Below are 22628 nucleotides of genomic sequence, written 5' to 3' on the forward strand. Positions count from 1 at the left end.
CTGGAATTTATATCAGTGAATATTGCCCTTTTACATCCTTTACCTTGGTCCACCATGTTTTTTTTAGTGATCTGTGAGCTGTGTGCTCACATGACCAGAAATAATGCAGCTCTACCTGTAACAGGAAGAATTGTCCATTCATTGGCATTAAAATGGCATTATTCTATTTAGGAGTATCCAATACCACATACTACTACTACTTTCAAATCCTAATTTGATACTGATGTATCAATGAAATGAATGGGAACTGGATATTAGCTAAAGTATTTGGGTTTTTCTGAGATGTCACCTGATTTCTCAAATGACTGCATGGAATGGTAACATTTAATAAAATTACAGCAATTGTGGAGAATAAATTCTTCCATTGAACTTGATCAAGATTTATCTAAGTACAGTTAGAATAGAGTATATTCAGTATTAGTTTATCAATTGTTGCCGGGGGAATTACTTAAGATTATGCAAGATAATTAAGCAATTTTTGGTTATTGCCCCCCTACACTGAAGCTCTAGACAACTGAATTGGACAATTCTTCATTGTCTGATGATGTAACTTAAGTTATTCTCAAAACTAAGTTTACAAATCAGGGTTTGAAATCAGTTCGCCAATCTAAATATTATGGATTTGAAACATCCTTGCCAAATATTGAAAATGATTAAAAAAAATAAGAAAAATTGGCTTGGGATTATGTAGTCTTCAGCAGTTTTGATCAGTATTTTTGTGCAGGTATGGTGCCTCTCAGGAAGCTGCCGACATAATGTAAACACAGCACAGGGAGCTGGAAACATTTTAAAACAGAAAGATGAAACCATCCCGACGCATCCAGCATGATCATAGATGATTTCAGAGGTTAAGAATGAAGCACGTTATGGTTTGTTCAACATCTGTATAATCTTTCTCCAGCTCCCACCGTCTTTATCAGCTTTGCACTTGGCTGTTTATGCAGTAGGCTGGAAATAGCCAAGTACTCGCCTCTTCATTGTGCTGCAATTCACTGGGGAGCATGTACTCAGCTGATGTCTAAAACCACATGTGTTTGGTGCTGTCCCTTTTTGAGTATTATGGAAAAAGGGCAGTTATCTGCAGTTTATCATTTAACCCAGGACAATTCGGGACAAGGGACGCTAGACTGGTGTCATCACAGAATAAACTGAATTTCCTCTGATTACATTTGTAAATACAGAAAGTTGTAATTTTTGGATGCAAGATAGGTTGGCCATATATAGCTGAGTGTGAACAGCAGTATATTTGCTCTGTAATGCTTAACTTAGCTTGCAGTCAGCCGCCCCCTACACTCAGGCTGATTCAGCATGTCTGTCCATGGATTGCATGTGGTTAAGCCTGCTCTGGAACAGAATTCAGACCTGGGTTGCCAAACTGAGAGAGTAAGGGCTCTGGCACACGAGGAGATTTGTCGCCGGCGATTTTTAAAAGAGCGATTTGGCGACAATACGAGCGACAAGACGCCTGCTGTTTCAAATCGCATACAGACCCTTTTCTGAGCGACTTGAGTAAACATGAGGGGGGGTTAACTGTTGATCGCCTGGAGCTCAACTCGCATGAAATCTCTTCGTGGGTATTGTTGTGGCAACTTGTCGCCAAAGTGCCAGGGGGAAAAAACGCAGGCGACAAATCTCCTCATGTGCCAGAGCCCTAAGTGTTGGTTATCACACAGAGGATGCTTGGTGTAAAAGAGTCCCTATGCTTTAGGGGAGGAACCATGGTTGTGTGATAAGCTGGCTATGAAAAAATCTAGGGAGTTAACTTTATTGTAAAAAAAAGAGAAAAAGGAAAGGAAATTAATATACATTCAACAGATCAAGGGCAGTTGCCCTTTAATATCACTGTAACTTTATAGGACAACACTTATACTTGGGCTTTGGATGCACATTGCATTCACACTGTTTAATGAATGATTCTCGGGTACAGAGCACCCATGGGGACAATTACCCATGGTATCACCATTTAGTTTCAAAGCTTTGCCCTTGTAGCAGGGCAAACAGAAGCATGTTGGGGTTCCTAGTAAGCATTTTGCGAATGAAACATGGGGGTGCCCATGTCCTGGCCCTTATGTAGTAGGGGTGCTCGTTTCAGCATATTGAGCCTGCTTCTTGTATTTTGCACCTTTGTTCAGAAAAGAGCCCTCTAATGAGAAGGAACATCAAAGGTCAACATCAATCTGGAAATCCCCATGAGCTGATCAATAATAAGCTTTGATCTGTAAAGGGGCGTTAAAATAATGAGAGCAAATGTCCGATTGCTTCTACAGAAATGCATACCTCCCGACTGTCCCAATTTCTGCAGTCTGTCTTGATTTTAACAGATCAGCCGCAGTTCTGGATTTTTATTGAAAAGTCCCTCATTTCCCTTTGATCGCCCTTTACACTTAAAAAGATACAATGTTTCTCAAACTTAATTAAACAAGTAGGTTTTTTGAGCAGAATGCTCAACACCTGGACTTAGATATAATTGTAACTAATAAGCTAAACTGGTCTCTTGGGGGAACTGACTCTTGCATCTTAAAGGGCAATTTCACCTATTTTAGCAAAACTATAATAACACACAAAACAAGATCCCAAAACCAGAAATGTGTTCAAACTTTAAATAACCTGGCAAATTTTGTAAAATGGGAGTGGTTGCAAAAAAAAAAAAAAATGGCCAAGGTGGAAAAATTTTCACTGTGCTACGCACAGCATTTCTTTTTGTCCTTCTTTACAATTTTCAAATGTTGGGAGGTATGGAAATGTAATGTGCCAGATGTTGTTCCATGGCTACAATTCGATAATAAGCCCTGTGTGGATGTCACATTAAAGAACAGAGTGCAGCCTTCTAGGTCAGTGCTGTCCAACTTCTGCGGTGCTGAGGGCCGGAATTTCTCACGCATACATGGTGGAGGGCCGCTAATGGAAGCCAGTTTTGACCACCCCCCCTTTTTAAACCACACCCACTGCAAACCACACCCATTTTATCACAATGGTGTTAGTGCAGAAAAAACCCAAATGCTTGGTCCTCACTGCAGGGATATCAACCATCATTCATATGTGAAATAATTATATTATGTCATATTAAGACACACCCTAAAATCCATATGACTTCTCCTCCCCTGTGAATAGCACAGCAACCCCCAGCATATAATTACACACCTTAGGGACCATTTAATGGCTATTTCCAACTGCTAACAAACTCCCAGAACAAACCCCAGCCAGGTTCACCTCCCACAGGCAGCATCGGGTAGAAAGAGTATGGCACACACAGGCAGCACTCTGCCTGGCCTACGCTACCTGTGTGTGCCATACTCTGCCTGCCCTATGATGCCTATGTGCCATACTCTGCCTACCCTATGCTGTCTACACACAGGCAGCATAGTCCAGGCAGTACATAAAAGGTCTGAGGTGTGAACAGACGAACAATGTGGGTGATTACAGCCCAAGCCTGAGGTGTGAACACTGCAGGGGGTGAACAATGCAAAGATTAAAAGGTGTGAACACTACAGGGGATTACATGTATAAACAATACAGGGGGATTACAGCCTGAATCTGAGGTGAGAACCATGCAGGGGGGGCAGTTAATCTCAGTACTGATACCATTTAAATCTTACACAAGGGTAAAACATCAAAGCAGCCAGACAGGTGGGGGGCCACAAAGAGGGGGGTCGAGGGCCGCCAGTTGGACAGCACTGTTCTAGGTGGTATAAACACAGTGGCTATGGGCCTTTATTTTTTAGGAAAACCAGGGCAGCATTTGCTTTGTACATCTCAGGAAGGGGCTAGTTATATAAGGCTAGTGATATGTTGCTTGGCGCTGCTTAGTTCTGCATCATTATCTTTTTTTTTTTTTTTTAAGCTAATTGGAAACAGTGCAGAGAGTCCCCAGGCAAATAATGATTACTGTTTCCGCTTAGCATAAGGGAACAGAACCAGTTTGTATCGCTGGTATGTCCACACTTCACTTTTTACTCATTGCCACTATTACAATAAACCACACCCTGGGCTGATTTACTAACATAAAATTGGGGCAGGGACTGATGTGAATGCCCTATAACCTTTGTATACATATACAGAGATTGGAATATTGTTATTGGGTTACTTTGTCTCCTAGAATTTTCAGAATGAAAGCAAAGGGCTGGTTGGTTGCTGTGAGTAACTGCAGCTCAGTCCCTCCTTCTGTATGCTTCTAGAAGTTTCTCTTTGCCACGGGCATTTTTGCAGTGAGGCATGTGGAGAATATTGTTGGAGGCGGCAGTTTACATGGAAGTAGCTGCTCCTGGACTGGTAAATTTCATATTTTTGAAATTGGAAATGTATCCCTGCACTAGCGATCCTTCCCCCAACACAATGCATATTTGTAAGGGTAAGAAATAGGGATGCACCGAATCCAGCCTTTTTTTGATGGATTCGGTTTTGGCCGAATCCACAGTCCCGGTGAACCAAATCCGATTCCTAATTAGCATAAATTAGCATGTGCTAATTAGCATACAGAAAGGGTTCAATTTTAGGGGGGATTTTTTTTCCGCCGCACGTGACTTTTAACCATTCCCAAAGCCTAACTAGCATATGCTAATTAGGATTTGGATTCGGTTCAGGATTCGGCAGAATCCATCAGGGTGGGTTTGGGGGTTTGGTTGAACCCAAAAAAGTGGGTTCGGTGCATCCCTAGTAAGAACCCATGGAGCAGTTCAGTCGCCCGCAATGGATATCTATTATCGTGGGCGACAAACCTCTCCGCGGAAAGCCCTTCACATCGATTTGTTTTCTGAAGTTGCCTCAAGGAGGTAACTTTTCGGATTATTATTATTAACATTTATTTATAAAGCGCCAACATATTCCGCAGCGCTGTACAATAAGTGGGTTTCATACATTGGACATACAGAGTAACATATAAAGCAATCAATAACCGATACAAGAGGTGAAGAGAGCCCTGCCCAAAAGAGCTTACAAAGAAAGAGTACCAAAGAGATGCAAAGGGATTTCCACCAGCGACTCCTATTGTTGCCAGTGGAAAGCCATTTTGGAGTAATTAGTTGCCGTGGGCAATTGAATCACTTTGTGGGTTCTTACCTTAATGGTTTCCCTTTGAATTTAGCACCATGCTGACAGCTAGAGGGTTCCAGCTGTTTCCCTCCAGCTCCATCTAAACCTTCTAAGCTAAATATTAGGTCCTAAAAGTGGATATAAATTATGATGTGCTCACTAACTTTACAAAAACTGAAAAAAAAAAATGATTACGGGGAACATAGAAACATGCCAGTGGGAAGAGAGATGCTTATTTTGCAGCCAGATGTTATCAGTATAAAACTGCTAATATCTTTAAAATCAAAATTCAATTACAGAAGTGCCCAGCTGAGGAGGCTTACTGCTTTCCTAAATGTTTAGCCTGATCTTTGGGCTCACAGACCCATGAACAGATATTGTGTGATTTGGGCATCCACAGCATTGCTCCATAGGTTTAGGCCAGCAAATTGTAATGTTCTATTGACAGGAATTTTCATCCTGAGGTGCTAGATGCCCAGGCTGTCAGGCAGTATGGTCAGAATTGTCCACACTGCATTACTGATTCCTGCCTTGTATGGCCAGCTACAATGTACGTGGAATGGTATGTAACTACACAGGCTATTAGAGAGCAGCATTTCCTCTTTGTAAAACACAAACATGTCGAAGCTTCCAGGCACTTCTTTCTGTGGTCGGATGGATTCCATGGTATGCAGTAAAGTGGAAAACCCAATAACTCAACACTCCATTTTCCCAGTGTTGCAGACTTTGAAGGACTTGTGCACCAGGCCTTACTGTTATGCTTATTTAACAAGCAGGGCATGTTCTCATTAGCTGAGTCAGACTTGCACTTTCAGTGGAATAATTGGGTTCATGACCGTATGGAAGGAAGTGTTGCAATAGGACTTCAGCTCGAGGAACGGGATGTCCAACCCCAGCTTCCCAGTTGTGTTAGACTTGCAGATTCCATTTAGCTCAGCCAGAGCATGTTAAGGCTAATGCCAGACGAGGCAGACACCTCCTATTTGTGCCTGCACCCGAATGAATAGAATACACTCCGGTGCAGGCACATGTAGCGGAAATACGCATAAAAACGTGAGAGCTTGAAAGTCTTGCTTTTTATGCATATTTCGGCTACATGTGCCTGCACCCAAGCGTATTCCATACATTCGGGTGCAGGCACATGTAGGAGGCATAGGGTGGAATTTTCAGCAAGCGCTTTTCCACCCTACGCCTCGTCTGGCATTAACCGAAGCTAGACATACATAGATGCAGTTTATTGGGCCATATAGGCTGTCCAACCAATATCTGGCTGAATATCCTCTATTGTTCAGTTTAGAAAATCCCATTGGGTGAGGATAGGCCTGGACTGGCAATCTGTAGGTTCTGGCAAATGCTAGAGGGGCTGCTGTAAGATGCCATAGACAGTCACTATTTATTGGGCTGGTGGCGGGCTGTTTGGGCCTCTGTGTATTTAAGATGCCAAGGCCCATTTTATATCCCAGTTCAGGCCAGGGTGAGGACCACAAATGAGAAACACCCTATATAAATCGCTACCTTTTGTGTGTCACATGGTATAACTGCATCAACAGAAGCAAAGCACCTCTTTGTATAAGGAACACCCCCATATAACAGAATTTTCAGGTACACTATAGCTTAACAATATCAGCAAATTAAACAATATAAATTGACAGCTTTTTTTTTTTCCTTTCCCCTCAGCCAATGCGCTTCCTGCACAACCTACTGTGGGGCGGATTAATCACGGGTGGCGCCATGTTGCTGGCTTGGTGGAGCACGAAGCAGCTTGGCTGACTCCTCTCTGCTTCGGATTCCCCTTGGGGGGAAGATTCTGCTGGAATTGACGTTTATCTGGACAAGAAGATTACTGACAGTAAAGCTGACTATTGAGATGCATTAAATACACTAGCCGTGTATGCTGGTTTAACTTGTAGATAATTGAAACCATTTTCCATCCCCAATTCCCCCACAGCACACAGTCCTGTAAATTCCAAGAACAAAGCTGGATTTAGATTATTGTAGCCGTATCCCTTATAAACAGAATGCTGCCTTGTTCTCCCTTGGCTAAGTGCATAGGATATTAACAAATAACAATTAAAGGCAATAGTATATCTGCAGTTTTATTATTATCTATGGGAATTGTCATGCTGAAAAGAAAGTAGAAATACACCCCCCCCCCCAACAAGATTTGGTAAATGGTAGCTCCCATGGGCCATAAAACCACTAAATCCAATTTAATGGGTGCTACAGCTTAATGTTCTGTTTTCCCTTATGCCTTGCGTAAGATTTATGAATGTGTTTTTTTTCCTTTAACATTTACCCCCTAGGTGTTAGTGGCTAAGCTTTATATTAGCTGCCTGTGTCAATGTCCATGGTAGGCTGCCCATAAACATCTTTAGAACTTCCCATAGATTTTCTATTGTGTTATAATTGTTTTTGCAAGAAGCCAGAATGGTTGTGGTCTTTCAATTCATAGTGTCATCAGGGATGTGGCTGGTGCAGTGAGACTGCTCATAGCCAATATAGTGATCCCCCGGTACTAAATACTATTCTGCAACACAGCCCTGAGGGATAGGTACCCTTCTCCTATAACGTGAAGCCATTCCTGGTGTTTTATTGCCGTTTTGTGTTCCGGCTTGTGTGCCATTAGCCTTTAATAGATTCGATTAGAACTGTCCCTGCTCTTTCAGCAGCCCAAAATGCCTTAATATAGTGAGTATACAGTAGTGCTTCTAACCATAAGCAGCGCTGTATATGGAGCTTATTCTGTAGGGTTTAGTGTTTTTGCCCAATGCCAGGTCATTGGTTAACCATATCCAATACTCTCCATTTTGGCATGACAGCCTGGAATCTCAGACCACATAAAACGTTCTTACCCAAAAGTGGGCAGGATTTTGGTGAATTAGAGGCATTGGATTATCTAGGATATGGGCTAAAGCTAGTAATGTTGGTGATCTATCTAATATAAATAAATCTAAAGCAACTGGACTTGTTAAGAAATCATCGTTGGTGATCTAGTTTTACAGCCGGTGTCACATGCGATGGTTTGTTGGATATGAATAAATATATTGGCTAATTATGATACTACAAGATGCAGTTTAACCCCTTACATGTGCCAGCCCCCTTAGATTCTAGGTTTGTGGGTTTATTATGAATATACAAAGGACCCAGCATTATCCGTGATCGTCCAACTCCAAAGCTAAAGTAAATGGTTGAAAGGAGATTTTAGCAGGAGAACTCGGCAGTACCCATTAAAACTATTTAAACCACATGCACATCGTATTGGAAGGTACAAAAGCAGTTGATAATTGTTGAAACATCCCCATTAGTGTTGGTAATGGATCCTGGCAGAGAGAGGGAGCTCAGTGGCATGGGGATGATGGTTGGGCTGAATCATGTTGAAACATGCCACAGGCACTGAGAAATCTGACTGCTGTGACAACTGGCAGCCTCCAGTAGTGCCTTCCACCTTAGGCCTTTCCTCAATCTTTAGACTGGCTTGTATTAGCAGAGCAATCTCTAATAGCATGTTCCAGTGGAGTTCCACAGTGCATGTTCTTCCACAATCATGCTCGATGGACAGCTGCACTATCATGAGCTCTCTCCCAGCTTCCCCAGCACCATCAGTAGTATTGACATTGCCACAGGCCCAGACTCTTTACTGCCTTGTTGACAATCCATTTGCTTATAGAGCACAGGTTGTATACAGTAGAGCACTTGGGTTATTCATTATCCAATTGGCTGCTGTGCTTTATGATAACAATTTAACAACTAGGGATGTGGCCCCATATTTTTTCTCCCTCCCAGGCCTTGATTTGTAGCTACCCCTGCTTTAGATTATTTATCAACCCTATAATGGTACACTACTAAATATTTCTATTCAGCTTAATAATATGTTTTTTATGTTTTAAAGCTTTTGTGGAATGAGCTTCTTTGCTACAGATCTAAATTTGTACGTTTAATGTATTTTATTACTGTGATACACCTATCCGTAAAAAATCCAATTGGTTATCATTGAATGCTTGCTCATTTCCTGTGTTAGCATGCTTCTCTTGGCAGCACCTGTGGATTGGTCCAGATTGGCCTTCAAAATAGGACCTGGAATTTTAAATACACAGATTTAAATACAGCCCCCCAACCCAGTGTCTGTCTATGGCATCTTACAGCTGCCCCTCTGGCATTTGCCTGTGGTTTGCGTGTGGTTGTTTTAATCCAACACATTTTCGATCACTTCATTACACCACACTTTACTCCCAATTAAATGCAGAATGCCTGACACCTCAAAAGAGCACTTGTGGCCAGAAAATGCCTGTAGTGGATGTTTACTCTTTGAGTGAATAGGAATCACAGCATGAGGCTCGTGGCACTTTTCAGTTGGGTGAAATGCACAGGGATGAAAAGCACCACACTTTCCATACCCATTAAAGTACCAACTATATTTATATATAATATACTCAGTACCTTGTAAAAGTTTTCTTTTGAATCCCTGGAGTTTAACAATCAGCCCAGGCCCTGCTAATAAACTGCCGCCATACAGCACCCCCTCTCATACAAAATAGTTTTTTGATTGGCTGGTGCACCTTTACTCAATTGCCCACTACTCAACTCCCCCATCGTGATTGTTAATGTGTCTGTAGCTTCTCATGCAAGCCACCCTTTTCTATGGGGAGTATGATGTAGCTAAACCAACAGTGCCCACTGGGACATTTAAACTCTTTGTCGTAAACTCTTATTCGTTTTTGTATTATTCTCTTACGTGAGAGAATTCATCTGGGGCTGAATACTTTTGTAAGGTGTTAAGTATATGATTGAAAGCTGCTAAATTGCTTGTCTTTCTTCTCCTGTTTGGGGGAAAAGTACTGATTTGTGGACCTGAAAATATAGCTTACCAGGCCCAGACTGTGATTCAGAAAAGGCCCAAACACCCCTCTTCAGTGCAAATAAATAATTAATGTGTTAGAACAGGCCCTTGGGCATTTGCCAGTCCAAGCCTGGGGCTCGCCACAAAGTGAATGAGGTTGTAAGGTGTATCAGAGCATGTCTGCATAACTGCGCGTAGCCAGGGCAGATCAGGGCATTGCCAAAACCCCTAGTTTGCCAATGGAAATTTAGGAAGGTATGCTGCTAAGGTATTTTTCACATGCCAAGGCCAAGCATACCAACAGACAGGCCTTAAACTACTTTGGAGTAAAATAAGTAGTACCTATTAATATTAGTCCCCAGAACCTGGTCCTCTCGAAGTGGTGGTGCTTTTCAACTTTGTTGTCTATGGAGAATGCCTTTGTTAAGGCAAGCAATATGGCAGTCTCTATTTAGGTGTTTAAACAATAATAAGTATGCAAGTTAACATCTGTAAAAGAAACATAAATGAAAGAAAAAAATCATTTTTAAAAGTATATTTTCCCTTTATTCTGCTCATCCTGATGTTTGCAGCATGGTATGAAGAAACCTTAAGCACTGTTATTATTAATAGATTGTTAATATAGAAACTGACAACAGTAGGAATGCTTGTTTTCCACACGGAATGTGCCGTGCCCTCGCAGCAGTGCCATTCTGCTCTACAGGCCCCTGTGTGAAATGCTTAGCAATGCTGCATCTGTTGCACGCCTGCTCCTCTTTAGTTGCCAACACAGCTGCATCCGGCGTCGAGCATGGAGGAAATGATGATCATTGTAAGGTGTTGTGCCTTTAATGAGCTGTTCAGCTTATAGCCCTCAAAGTGCCTCATTTACTGTCACTGCAGGAATAAAGAGATATATTTAAGGGTAAATCCTGCACTGGCTTTTTACAGTTTGCCGGCATGAGGCCTGAGATGTCGAAAGCTGCCACATTCGCATAAGGATCATGTCTTTAGTAGGGGCTGGGCCTGGGGAAAATACAAAACAATCCCACACATCTCCTATCTGCACCTCTATAGGCCCCACTCCACCACGTCCCCCTATTTGGACCCTCTAAAGACAGATCTGACAGTAGTGTGCCTAATATAATATACAATGCATATATTTATGTCTGAAATATTATGCCTGTGAAACTAACTTGCAAATTCTACGGTAACAACTATTGTGTTTTTTTTTCTTTTAATGTATGATAAGAATGTGTTTTGTGCTTAATGAAAATAAATTTGTCTTATTATGCTGTACATGGTGTTGTGGTTGTGTCTGGTGATGTGGTGCATTGAGCGTGCCCCTGCACTCAGCTGTGTGGTCAAGCAATTTGGCCCATTATGGACTTAATGCCTAGTTGTCAATGCATGTGTAGCCCTTTGTGAAGCAGCTACATGCAAACGTCTTCTAGGTCACCCATTCATGGTACCATCACCCAGTGCCATTACCTGTTATATGAACTTTTCTTTCCCTACAGCAAGGGCTGTGTGCGCAGTACAAAATTATGTGTTTTTATACAAAATCCTTTCTGCATACCACGGTTTGTGTGCACTGGTCCCAAAATTTGTGTACACACACACACAATTGCACAGCTTAGAGTGATCTTGACCCCATAAATTCTCACAATTACCCCCCCCCCCCCCCACACACACACACCATCTAATGTCTCCCTCCCTCTGTATGTGGGATTGCACATTCTTTTTTGGACTTTTGGCACTCCAAAGGTCCCAGGGTCCTACTGGGAACACAATCACCACACCCCCTTTATTAATGCCCTTGACTTTGCTATATTTGTGCAGCGTCTTCTAGAGAGTGGAAGAAATAGGAAATGATTCCAACTGGCAAAAGTCAGCAACTGATATTATGATAAACAAAAATAAGCAGAAATGAAAGTTTCTTTTTAAATATCCCATATAAATAAAGACCTTCCACTAGAAAATATTGTGTCATCATGTTATCTGCACTCTCATTTCCTGCCTCGCCCATTGGGCATCTTTGCAGCTTTATCAGTCTTTTCTATTAAACTCCCATAACTGCACTGAAGCCTATGCTATTTTCTTCTTTATCTACTGTATTTATACTTTGCTGCTTCATTGATTCACTGCACTGTGTTCATTGTGTTTTCAGTGATTCAGAGTGATGTATCAGTGATCAGAGTTAAAATACAGTCATGGCATTAGTGATCAGAGTTTTATTACATACAGGGCACTAGTGATGTGAAAAATAATTTGCATGACACAGTAGCTAAATCTTGTTGGTCTCTGTGTTTGGCCAAAACATTGAGCTTCCTAATCAATATCTGCTAAGGCCATGTATGTAGCCCTGTTATGAATCTGACCATACAAATGAATAAGCAGATCTTCATCTGTTTTAGCCACCTACACGCTGAGCCAAATAAATCTTATCCAATCATTGCAACTGGGGGACAATTGGATCATACAATGAGGCCTGTGGAGACCCATCGGACTGCATCAGTGTAGTGATGCAGTCCTCGCCCATTGGGATTGTTAAACCTTATCAGTGGACCAACAATACAGTATTTAATATATCTAAATCTGACTTTACCAATGACCTATAACTGGAGTTGTCCCATTTGTCGTCTTCTTTGCTCTGGGGGTTGCTGTGCTATCTACAGGGGTGTCTTAATATGATAATTCTTAATAATATAATGCCCTGCAGTGAGCAACAACCATCTGGGTTTTTGCTGCGCTACCAACATTAATGTGCGTATGGTCTTAAAAGCTCTTGTGATAACATGGCTGTGGTTTGAAGTTGGTGCGATTTAAAAGGGGGAGTGGACAAAACGTTCGATGTAAATAGAGATATATCTCTATGATAGAAAGGAATATGCCACAATAGTGTGAGCGTCTCAGGATAGGAGAGAAACTACTGTCAAGCTGTTGGGAAGCCCTTGTGAAATCTGATATTATCCAAGCCAAACATTCTATAAACTACAGTAAGCCACTTTGAATCCATAATCATCTTCTCCAGCAATTTGCTGTTCCCACTTAATGTTGCTCCATTATCTACATATGGTGGCTCAGCAGGGATTAAGCACAGCAGATGCGTCTACCTTTGATCAGCTGAATGTTTTAGAGAAATGTGCATACTTGCACTAATAGGATTCTCCCCATGCAATGGCTGTGACTGATGATGGGATTGCCAGTCACTAGAGCTTTCCTTTTAATCAGAAGTGACTAATTAACTGGTTCTAGCAGTAAGATCTAGGGCAGTGATCCCCAACCAGTGGCTGGGGGGCAACATGTTGCTCTCCAACCCCTTGGATGTTGCTCCCAGTGGCCTCAAAGCAGGGGATTATTTTTGAATTTCTGGCTTTTGGGCAAGTTTGGTTGCATAAAATAAAGGTGTACTGCCAAACAGAGCCTCCTGTAGGCTGCCAGTCCCCATAGGGGCTACCAAATAGCCAATAACAGTCCTTTTATGGCACCCTAGGTACATGTTTTATGGTTGTGTTGCTCCCCAGCTCTTTTTACATTTGAATGTTGCTCACAGGTAAGAAAGGTTGGGGACCCCTGATCTAGGGAGTGGCATACTGGGGTTCAAGGCTGTCATTAAACCATACTGACTTTAGGACAGTGTTAAATGATTTAAGTGCTATGTTTTGAAGTAGGCCACAATAGTGATCGCCCCCCTCAGATATTTTCCTGAAAAAGTCTCTGCTTAGCGTCACATTTTTGGGCTACGAAACAATTAGCACTTAAAGTGTCAGCAGTCATTGCCTTCTGGCTGGGCCAGGGGTAGACAGTAGAGGCACATACCTAAAAGGGGGGCATAACTGCAAAGGGCAAACAGAGAGTGGCAGTATGGATAGGGTGTGCAGACTAAGTGGTGCTAAAGGTGGAGGGGGTGGGTATAGTCAGGCTGGGTTCCAGGCCAAGGGCTTTTTTGGGGTCAGAGTGGGTCTTAAAAACACATTTGTTTGTTTGTCATTGTCTTTGCCTTATCTTCTTAGCCACCATCAGGGGATACTCCAGGTGGAGGCCCCATGGCAGATGGGAGTTCCCCAAGAAACGGGAAGGTTCAATTCATAAGTCACAATGGTTTGGGACTGAATTGATTCTGGGCATGTTTTTTTGTGAAATAGGGCTTGGCTTGGTAGGATATAGGCCATAACATTTTCATTGGACCTCTTTTTAATTTACAGATGGGTTAATTACTGAGGTCCCCTCTGGGGATAGGCCCCATAATTATTGATGGTGGCCCTGTTTATCCTTAGCATGTGTGGTTAAATTATAACTTTTGTACATACAGACTGAAAATAATCGGAATGTTTGAGAATGGGACAGATTGATGTTAGCATGCATTTGAGTGAGAATTCTTCTCTTTTTTAACCACTACTCAAGACCTCCCAAAGGACACCCTGCTGTAACTATACTAGTGCAGAATGCCAGAGCTTTCTCCAAATAGCTGGGCACAGGGGCATTTATTTATACACCTTAGCTGCAACTTGCTGCAGTAACCAATCATTGGTTAGCGCTAATCAGTCTAGCGCAGTTAGAATTATAAAAGCACGACCCCAGCTACAAGAAATATTTCATGAAATGCTGTGGGGGACCACACTACCTAGTTCTATGTTATTCTCACAAATCTCACTTGTCCCAAAATGCTCTAGCTATAGACCTATAGCTTTATTGGACACCAACATTAAAATATTCAGAAAAATATTGGCCAATCTCTTGACAAATTAAATGCTCTCCTTGTTTAACAGGACCAGGCGGGTTCACCACTAACAGACAAGCAGGGAAACTCATTAACATAATGGATATAGCAAATAAAACTAAAACCCCACTTCTGGTCCTGGGCCTGGATGCAGACAAAGCTATTGAGAAAGAAACTACTTTACCTGTAACACAATTCACCCTATTGGATATATGTATGTTTTTTACTATGCTTTCTAAATAAAGACATTCAAAGAAAAATACACACCTTTCAGGATCTTCAATCAAAATTTGCTGTCCACAACACATTACTTTATCAATTATCAGATTATTCAAATCTAAAATTTCCTCCTAAAAGCAGTAGCATTAGAATACTTGAACCCTCGACTCAGGAATGACCTGAAGGGGGCTGACTTCTGATATATATATGGTTTAATACATGCCCAGAACCTTGCTTTGCAAAGCATACATATATGGTGAATGAGAACAGCACTGGGTCAATCTGGCTGGGAGCCCTAGGCAACCCAGTTAGCCAGCTTGCCCACCGCTCTTTCCCCCCCCCGGATGCACATGAGTGCAAGTGTGCAAACGTACACACACAGCCGCTTTGAAGACAGGGGGAAGGAAGTTAAGGCGAGTAGTGAGAGGGACATGGAACCGGAGTTAGGGGTAGGCAAAAGAGGTATGTGCCTGGCCACCTACCAACCGTTGCGCCCTAGGCACGTGCCTCTTTTGCCTTCCCCTAGTTTCGGCCCTGGATGGGAGCTAACACTCAACCAGGAGATACCTTTTACTGCATCAGCTTCAGTCTGTTTTACTCATAAGGAGATAACTATGCCCTATTATAAGGGACTATTGGAAAACAGTCCAGCTACTTTTGAATCATTGATCGGAAGAAACCTGCAATTAAACCCACAGATATTCTTACTGGGGGCCTCTTTTTTTGATAGCTCAAAAATCACACCCCAAAATTTGCCAACCTAATCCTCACTGAAGCCATACACTTAATAGTACACAACTAGAAAAGAACACTACCACCAACACTATTGTAACTCGTCAGCCATTCTGAAGTAATGAAAACTATGCAGCTCACATAATTGGGTGCTACTCTGCAACCTTTAACCCCCGGGCTCACTTTCTTCTTCTCTATTTGTCTACCTGTTTCTAAGTTCTTAGGTTACCATGTCTAATGTTTGTGGGCAGCAATGGGCGAAATAATTGGCCAGGCATGGATTCACTGGGAATTTCTGCGTTTCACCATTGGCAGATTTTTCCGCAAAACATCAAAAATTTGCTGTGCGACAAATAATTGTCGCCTGTGTCAAATAAAACTGACGTGCATCAATAAAAAAAAAGTTGCGCGCATCACAAAATTGTCGGAAGCTGTTTTGCTAATTTTTCACCATTTCACTAATCTTTTCAGAGATTCACAAATGGGACAGAAAATGGGACAGATTCGCTTATCACTATTTGGGGGTTCACCAACCCCTTTCTTTTTTCTACTCTACTCCTTTACTTACCTTGGGCACATGGTCCAATATGTCTAGGAAATTATAGTGAAATACTACCATGTAATATAGTTATATATTCTGCATCAAATCACTCAAGTGCCCTATGAAAATTATACATGGTTTGCTATATCGTGCTTTTAAAACTGTTAAAAAGGTTAAAAAACTTAAAATAAAAAGTTAAAAAAAATGATAAAAGCACATCTCTCAATGGCAACTACATTTAAAGCTGTAGTCATTAATAGTAAGGAATCAAGGCTTGGGAATAACTGCTTGGTGAATGGAAATTGCCTAGCTGTGTATCCCAGACTCTTCCCAGTGTGACTCCCTAGGACTGATAGATTGCAGCCCGAGGCTGTGGCTTTGTGCCTGCAAGCTCCGACTGGTGCAGTGCTTGACTACTGCTCTACTCATGCAAAATATTTTGACAAACAAACGTTTCCTGGTAACATTTTCTCTTTAGGAGCACTCTATGTAGATGGAACATTCCTTTGCCAGTCATTCATATTGACCCAGTATGAGCAATACAATGGCACAATAATGTAACATCTGTAGCGCTGGTATGGAATTCCACAATGACAACGAGTCACTACTTCAAAAGGGTGGGTCACCCTAAAGTTAACATTACTATGTTATAGAATGGCCAATTCTAAGCAACTTTCCAATTGGTCTTCATTATTTATTTTTGGATTATTTGCCTTCCTCTCTGACTCTTTCCAGCTTTTAAGCCAAAAAACGATTGCTCTGTGAGGGTACAATGTTACTGTTATTGATCATTTTTATTACTTATTATTCTACTTAGTCCCTCTCCTGTTCATATTCCAGTCTCTCATTTAAACCACTTGCTGGTTTCTAAGGTTTTTAAACCCTAGCAACCAGATAGATGGTAAAATTCCAAACAGCAGAGTTGCTGAACAAAAAGTGAAATAATTTTAAAAAAATTAAAAAAACTGAAGACCAACTGCAAATTGTCTCAGAATATTACTCTCTATATCATAAGAAAAGTTAACACAAAGGTGAACAACCCCTTTAACTATTAATGAGGTTTGGAAAGAGTCGTGGATTCAGGGTTGGGCTGGAAGGTTAGGGTACCAGAGGATCTCCCAGTGGGTCCCATACGAAGGACAATTCCCATTAGCACTTCCCACCCTTGCTCTATATGACTTCTCCTACCTTTAGCAATGTCTGCATCTAATTTTGTGAGTTTGGGCCATTATAGTGAGGTTTTATGGTTTGCCCTAGGACCAACCCTGTACAGGGAGCTGCAGCAGGCCCCCTGGTGTGGCATGCATTCAACAGCACTCTGTTCGGGAGAGGGGAGGCACAGAGTTGAATACTAAATCTTATTGCAAAGAACGTTCCTATAGTAACTAAGGTTAAAAAAAGACCAACCCTAATTCCTCTGCAGGTTTGGGTTTGGTGCTGCCATCAATTCTACATTTGCCAGCACTTAAAATGGTAACGATGACTAATTTCTGTATATTGTGCTTGGCTATGTGACTTGCTATCCCTTGACACAGCAGGTCACCAAGGAAAACTGTTTGTCTTGAGAGGAACAATACGAATGGACAGTTCTCACTGAAAATTTGTATAGAAATTGACCCACTTATGCAAGTGAACATTGCCTGTATATTTGGTCACCCTGTGGTAGGTCCTTCAACGATAAAGCCAGCCATACACTATAAGACCTGCTCGTTTGGCAAGGTGGGCGGACAAATTTTTTAAGGGGCTGTCGGGGTCAAAACCTTCTGTCCAGTTTTCAAAATTCGGGAAAATGTCACCACGTGCGCTCCTTTGGGTTTAAAGCCTAGCAAAGGTGGCAACCCTACATGCAGGTAAGTCAAACCTCCCTGATCTACCCATCTCCCCATGTACAGTATGGCCATCTCAAGTGCTGATCTCTGATGTGCCGGGTTAAAAGATTTTGAATGGGCGCCATTGAAGGCACCTAAACAAAATCTGTGTTCAGGGCTGAATCAGCCCTGAATGTCAGTGGGGTAAACAAACAAACTTTCCTGCAGCCGATGTTCGCAGGAAAGATCAGAACTGCTACGTGTATGGCCAGCTTAACTTTTACGGGACAGTGAGCCTTGACAGTAAGATCAGGCCCCTTGTAATTAAATTGCAAGAATGCATTCTAAGTACCATACATGACATGCACCAAGAGAGATTACCAATCTGCTTTACCTATCTACATTACTGACAGATCTAGAACTGAGCAGCACAATGAGAATTTACTACCCCAACAACTCATTCGCTATCATATAAAGTTTATTCCCTTTAAGTTGTGAAATCTTTGTGCACATTTGTCATAAATGTGCATACATTTCACATAAAAACCAAGCTGTAACGACATCAGTGAGATTGTCAAGGGTCACAAATAAGAAATATAGGCACAGCCCTTCCTGGGTGGTTCCATGCCTTAGTAACTTCATCTGGTGCAATCATTTCCTATGCTTTAAATAGTTATTTCAAAGTGACTGTGTTGCAACATTACTGTCACTATAGGCACCATCTCTCCCTACTATACCTGCTATCCCACAGCCCCAGTCCCTTCCCAGAGGCTATTATCCCCCCACTGCTACTATAGGCACCATCTCTCCCTACTATACCTGCTATCCCACAGCCACAGTCCCTTCCCAGAGGCTATTATCCCACTGCTACTATAGGCACCATCTCTCCCTACTATACCTGCTATCCCACAGCCACATTCCCTTCCCAGAGGCTATTATCCCCCCACTGCTACTATAGGCACCATCTCTCCCTACTATACCTACTATCCCACAGCCCCAGTCCCTTCCCAGAGGCTATTATCCCCCCACTGCTACTATAGGCACCACCTCTCCCTACTATACCTGTTATCCCATAGCCACAGTCCCTTCCCAGAGGCTATTATCCCCACTGCTATTATAGGCACCATCTCTCCCTACTATACCTGCTATCCCACAGCCACAGTCCCTTCCCAGAGGCTATTATCCCCCCACTGCTACTATAGGCAACATCTCTCCCTACTATACCTGCTATCCCACAGCCACAATCCCTTCCCAGAGACTATTATCCCCCCACTGCTACTATAGGCACCATCTCTCCCTACTATACCTGCTATCCCACAGCCACAATCCCTTCCCAGAGACTATTATCCCCCCACTGCTACTATAGGCAACATCTCTCCCTACTATACCTGCTATCCCACAGCCACAGTCCCTTCCCAGAGGCTATTATCCCACTGCTACTATAGGCACCATCTCTCCCTACTATACCTGCTATCCCACAGCCACAGTCGCTTCCCAGAGGCTATTATCTCCCCACTGCTACTATAGGCACCATCTCTCCCTATTATACCTGCTATCCCACAGCCCCAGTCCCTTCCCAGAGACTATTATCCCCCCACTGCTACTATAGGCACCATCTCTCCCTACTATACCTGCTATCCCACAGCCCCAGTCCCTTCCCAGAGGCTATTATCCCACTGCTACTATAGGCACCATCTCTCCCTACTATACCTGCTATCCCACAGCCCCAGTCCCTTCCAAGAGGCTATTATCCCCCCACTGCTACTATAGGCACCATCTCTCCCTACTATACCTGCTATCCCACAGCCACAATCCCATAATTTGTAGTTAATAGATTTATTTTCGTTCTATACCTACACTGATATTAAGCCCTACAGAAGTGTGTGAATCAGCACCTGAGTCACTAACATTTCTACCTGTGCTGCTGACTGATCAGTTTGAGTGCCAGTGAGGTTATCCTAAAAATATGTACTGCTTGGGGCCCTTAAGGACAACTTTTGAAGCAAATAAGTTCAACAGGATATTAATTTACAATTTAAGTAAAAAACAAACATTTTAAAAATGTTACATTTCTTGATGCATAGGCTCATTGAGGTTACAAAATACATCATCAACTTATTTAAAAAATATGCTTTCATTTTATGGGGAAACTTTATGGGGGGAAAGAGACCGATCCTTCCTGAGGTCAAGGCTTTCATGGATTTGTTTTTTTCCCCACTCTATTCTGATTCTTATCTTGTACGGATATTTTAGGGACATTATGTTACACACAAACAGAATGGTCACCTGATCTAGGTGTAATTCACTGATACTGTGGGATACATTATAGAGAATGGAGCGTAAAGCAGATGGAAGCACGTGGAAAATCATTTAGGGCACATTTCCTTTCCCTCATCATGAAACAATTATCCCTGCCCTGTCTTTATCCAGCGTAGCCATATCAATATGAAACCACTATATCACACAAAGGTTAGATGTCTATAGGCTAACTGGTTTGTCCTTACATGCTAGCACTAGATTAGTCCCCTTATAATTGAATTATGTATGTAATACAAGTCCCAGTGACCCCCTATGCACATAAATAATACATACATGTTACATTAACATATTTATAGAGCTGTCGGTTGTGCAGATTAATCAGATCAGGCTGAACCTGGCAATTGTTTACTCCCAATGTGTATATTCTACAAGAAAAGACTTGGGAAGGTAGAATCCAACCTATTTCCAGTGATAAGTGGGGCTGCTGCGCTGCCTCGTGACTCATTGTGCAACAGTTGCTTTCGAATACAGGACACACCCCAGGCTAGCAGAACAGCACAATTATTATTTAATTTAAGGTCCGTTTAAGCATGATTTGACCTTATACACACCCCAGCATGTAAAGTAAAAGTCCCACCAGCCATTTTCCTGAAAACATTGGCCACATTCTGGGCAACTTTCTTCAAAGAAGTAAAAGGGACAATCATATGGTTGTTTGCAGGGCTGCCGGCAGAAACTTTGGGGCCCTGCACTAGTTATTTATATGGGCCCCCCATGTGCACAAGGGTGCAGTACCTTCACGCTGGCTATAATTCCAGGGTTCTCTCTGCAGCTGTGTCAATAGGTGCAACAGAGCCCAGTAAATCACTAGCAAATCCCATAATAAGGCAGAGTGCCGGAAATTATGCAATCCCTACTCCAACAAACCTTAGATGCTATTGTGTGCGATATGTCAAAATGCACGCAATTTAGTGTTCAAAGAAGAGGCAGCACAACCAGAGGTTGGGGGGGGGGGGATTCAGTAAGAATTGCATGGGGTGAAATTTCAAATAGGCCCTGGCATTTCATGTACATTGAGGCCCAACCCCCCCCGCACAATACCAGCACAAAATTGCACAATGCATTGTGCCAGTTTATCAACATTGCCAGTCTAGATGTGTAGTGGGACTGAAGATAGGCCCTGGCACTTCAAATGCATAGAGGCCCTCACAGGCCCAATAAATAGTGACTGTCTCTGGCATTTGCCAAAATCCACATGTTGCCAGTCCGGGCTTGCCCCTTATTGTCCAGCTAATTATGGGATACTTGTGGTTGTATAAGGTAAATCCACAGCGACCATGTCTATAAAAGGAGATTTGAGATCAGTGATTGTAATCTCTGGGGGTGTCCAACAAACTGCCGCCCCCACTACCCCCTGTGAATATGGCTTTTCTTGTCTGTAAATGGTAAAATTATTAGAAAGAAACATATCAGCAACATATGTTTCTTATTGATTACTTCACATGAACAGCACATTGTATGCAAAAATAGCAGGTACCATAAGAAAGAAATAAAATTTTGGCTCCTATTTTTTGGCTCCCTATAGGCTGAGGCTCACCCATTGTGGCTGACATGAATGCAAAGGTGAGATGTCCCAAATCTACCTGGGGTATTTGAGTTCCCACTGTATATCACAGGGTGTATTAAATGTACCAGGGATTTTTCTTTGGGAGCTCACTTCTTTAATTTAGTCCCTGCTTCAAAATTGCTGATAATTCTAAGCGCTGGCATATCCATGATACTATTTCTGAGATGCCTTTGGGGTTCTGCCCTCTCTGCCATTCTTTCCTCACTAGCAAAAGGCTCATCTTTGGGAAGTTTGTGTACTGTAACTGCTTCCAGCATGTCCAAATATAGAGAGAGAACTGTGCTTAGCCTTTATACAAACAGAACATTTAAAGGCATCAGCCTTCTTATCTCAACAGTACAGGAGAATGACTAATGGATACAGGCAGATAGATAGAGAGAGAGATATATAGATAGATAGATAGATAGATAGATGATAGATAGATAGATAGATAGCCTAAGATAGATAGTCAGTCCTTGGAGTTGATTATGTATTACTGAAGGAGTAATTATACCCACTGCAATGTGCGTATCTTCCGCAAAAACTGTCTAGAAAACTACGGGACTGGCAAGCTCCCCTGACCACCAATGAATTTAAAAAAATAAGGTAAATTCCACTGACCCCGAAGAACTGACTGACTCATTAGCACATTAATTATTCATTTTAATTATTTATATGAACTGCTTATTTTAGAGATAGATGATAGATAGATGATAGATAGATGATAGATAGAATAAATAGTCCTAGATAGATAGCTCAAGATAGATAGTCAGTCAGTCCTTGGAGTTGGTAATGTATTACTGAAGGAGTAACTATACCCAATGGCAAGAAAAACAGTACTACATAGTAACATGGTACATGAATGCCAGTAACGAATGGGTTTGCCCGCAGGTTGG

At 42.1% G+C, this 22628-nt stretch overlaps 1 protein-coding gene across 3 annotated transcripts in view; it reads left to right on the forward strand.

Annotated features, from left to right (window-relative positions):
* Positions 1-11143, forward strand: part of LOC100486894 — a 67451-nt gene extending 56308 nt beyond the window's left edge. For all 3 annotated transcript variants that reach the window (XM_031892405.1, XM_004916734.4, XM_004916733.4), the window contains one exon: positions 6706-11143. In XM_031892405.1, coding sequence (XP_031748265.1) covers positions 6706-6798 — 93 coding nt within the window. In that variant the 3' untranslated portion in view covers positions 6799-11143. The remainder of the gene's footprint in view (positions 1-6705) is intronic.
* Positions 11144-22628: the final 11485 nt, after the last annotated feature.

The sequence above is a fragment of the Xenopus tropicalis genome, chromosome 8, assembly GCF_000004195.4.
Source record: "Xenopus tropicalis strain Nigerian chromosome 8, UCB_Xtro_10.0, whole genome shotgun sequence".
Lineage (NCBI taxonomy): Eukaryota > Metazoa > Chordata > Amphibia > Anura > Pipidae > Xenopus > Xenopus tropicalis.